The 1,452-nt window shown below is 35.8% G+C and overlaps 1 protein-coding gene across 1 annotated transcript; it reads left to right on the top strand.

Annotated features, from left to right (window-relative positions):
* The first annotated feature begins 252 nt into the window (after window positions 1-252).
* LOC133038562 (uncharacterized) lies at window positions 253-996 on the top strand. Its single transcript, XM_061116721.1, has 4 exons — window positions 253-390; window positions 470-646; window positions 748-858; window positions 946-996. The coding sequence occupies exons 1-4, from the start codon at window positions 260-262 to the stop codon at window positions 974-976; spliced, it is 450 nt and encodes a 149-aa protein (XP_060972704.1). The 5' UTR covers window positions 253-259; the 3' UTR covers window positions 977-996.
* Window positions 997-1,452: the final 456 nt, after the last annotated feature.

Below are 1,452 nucleotides of genomic sequence, written 5' to 3'. Positions count from 1 at the left end.
GTTTCAATTTGTTTACTTAACTTATTGTGTTTATTAGTTAATGGCATTGCTAACTTATTGTTTTTTTTTTCATATATATAGACACAACCACCCACCAAGAAACTTCAGAAGCAACCCGTGAAGAAAAGCTCCAACACAGCCTCTAAAACACCCTGGGGGGCCGAGTAAGGCAAAAGTTAATGCAAAGTATGCCCAACCACGCCAAACTTCTTCTATTATTGCATTTTGGAACTTCGTCAAAAGGTGGCCCAAGTCATCCATGCTCCAATTCCAAGTCCAGAATGAGCTATTTGGTGTCGCAGATGACTCTATTTGGCTTGCTAAGAGTGACATTCAAGAATTGTGCACCATGCAATACTTGGGAGCCCAACAAATAGGAGTTTGGTGCAAGTATGATTTATAACTCTTAATAATAAACTTGCTAATGTTCTTTTGACAGCAACAGTTATTAATTATGACATTTTATCAGGTACCTTAAAGAAAGACTGTTGGACATGGGTGGGTTGAATCGAGTCTATGAATTTTTGAATCCGGGTGCGATTGCCACCGATGCAGGGGATGAGAGTAATCGTTGCCAAGCACTAGTCGCTCGAATGACTAGGATGACTAATTCAGAGAAATGGCTTATTGCCCCATATAATAATAGGTATATGTAGATGTAAACTAAATAATTTTGGTATTTTTAACTCTTCATAAAATTTATTATTATGTATATGTTAACAGTTTTACACTTATTTGTCCGAGCAGGAAGATGTTTCACTGGATGCTTGTAGTCATCCAGCCAAGTACGCAGACGGTGGCGTACTTGGATTCAGGCAACGACGACATCCCGGATGATTTGAACTTTATTATATCCACGTAAGTTCTATATCAAACATCCCAATATGTTAGTGTGTTCTTTATTTATAAATTTATATATGCTCATTAAATTTACTTTTTTTGTAGATCGTTCACAATGTATAACCGAATGGTATGACGACCTGATCGACCTAACCAGTTGATGACTCCTATTTGTCCTCAACAACCCGATGACAAACAGTGTGGATACTACGTCATGAAATTCATTGAAAGTTTCATGGTCGTAGAAGATCCAATACAATTGTTGACCCGACAAGATAGGTTCTCCACTCCGTACACTAATGATGAGATAAATATTATGCGTGATCGGTGGATTCATTATGTGAAAGCGGAAGCGGAGCGACAACAGTTACCGTGTTAGACAGTGTGTATACATATACATATTTAGATGATATTAATTAGCGTTAGTTCAATTATTGTGACTATACAAAATTTTAAATATATTTAGACGTTAGTTTAATTGTTGTGACTATGCAGATTTTTACAAAATTTAAAAATTAATGCAGGGAAAAAAATTGCAGAAAATTTGTTTTTTTTTCCTATTTTTCAAATGTACCGACCGAAAAAAATCGTCGCTAAAAAACATTCAAAAAC

The sequence above is a fragment of the Cannabis sativa genome, chromosome 5 (assembly GCF_029168945.1).
Source record: "Cannabis sativa cultivar Pink pepper isolate KNU-18-1 chromosome 5, ASM2916894v1, whole genome shotgun sequence".
Classification (NCBI taxonomy): Eukaryota; Viridiplantae; Streptophyta; class Magnoliopsida; order Rosales; family Cannabaceae; genus Cannabis; species Cannabis sativa.
Note: the sequence above shows the minus strand (reverse complement) of the source record. Positions and strands in the feature narration are given on the sequence as shown.

Excerpts from the sequence above, each read along its gene's own strand:
- LOC133038562 (XM_061116721.1), top strand. The coding sequence starts at position 260 with ATGCTCCAATTCCAAGTCCAGAATGAGCTATTTGGTGTCGCAGATGAC. Across the intron at positions 647-747 it reads ATTGCCCCATATAATAATAG|GAAGATGTTTCACTGGATGC; the intron begins GTATATGTAGAT and ends TTGTCCGAGCAG. Across the intron at positions 859-945 it reads TTGAACTTTATTATATCCAC|ATCGTTCACAATGTATAACC; the intron begins GTAAGTTCTATA and ends CTTTTTTTGTAG.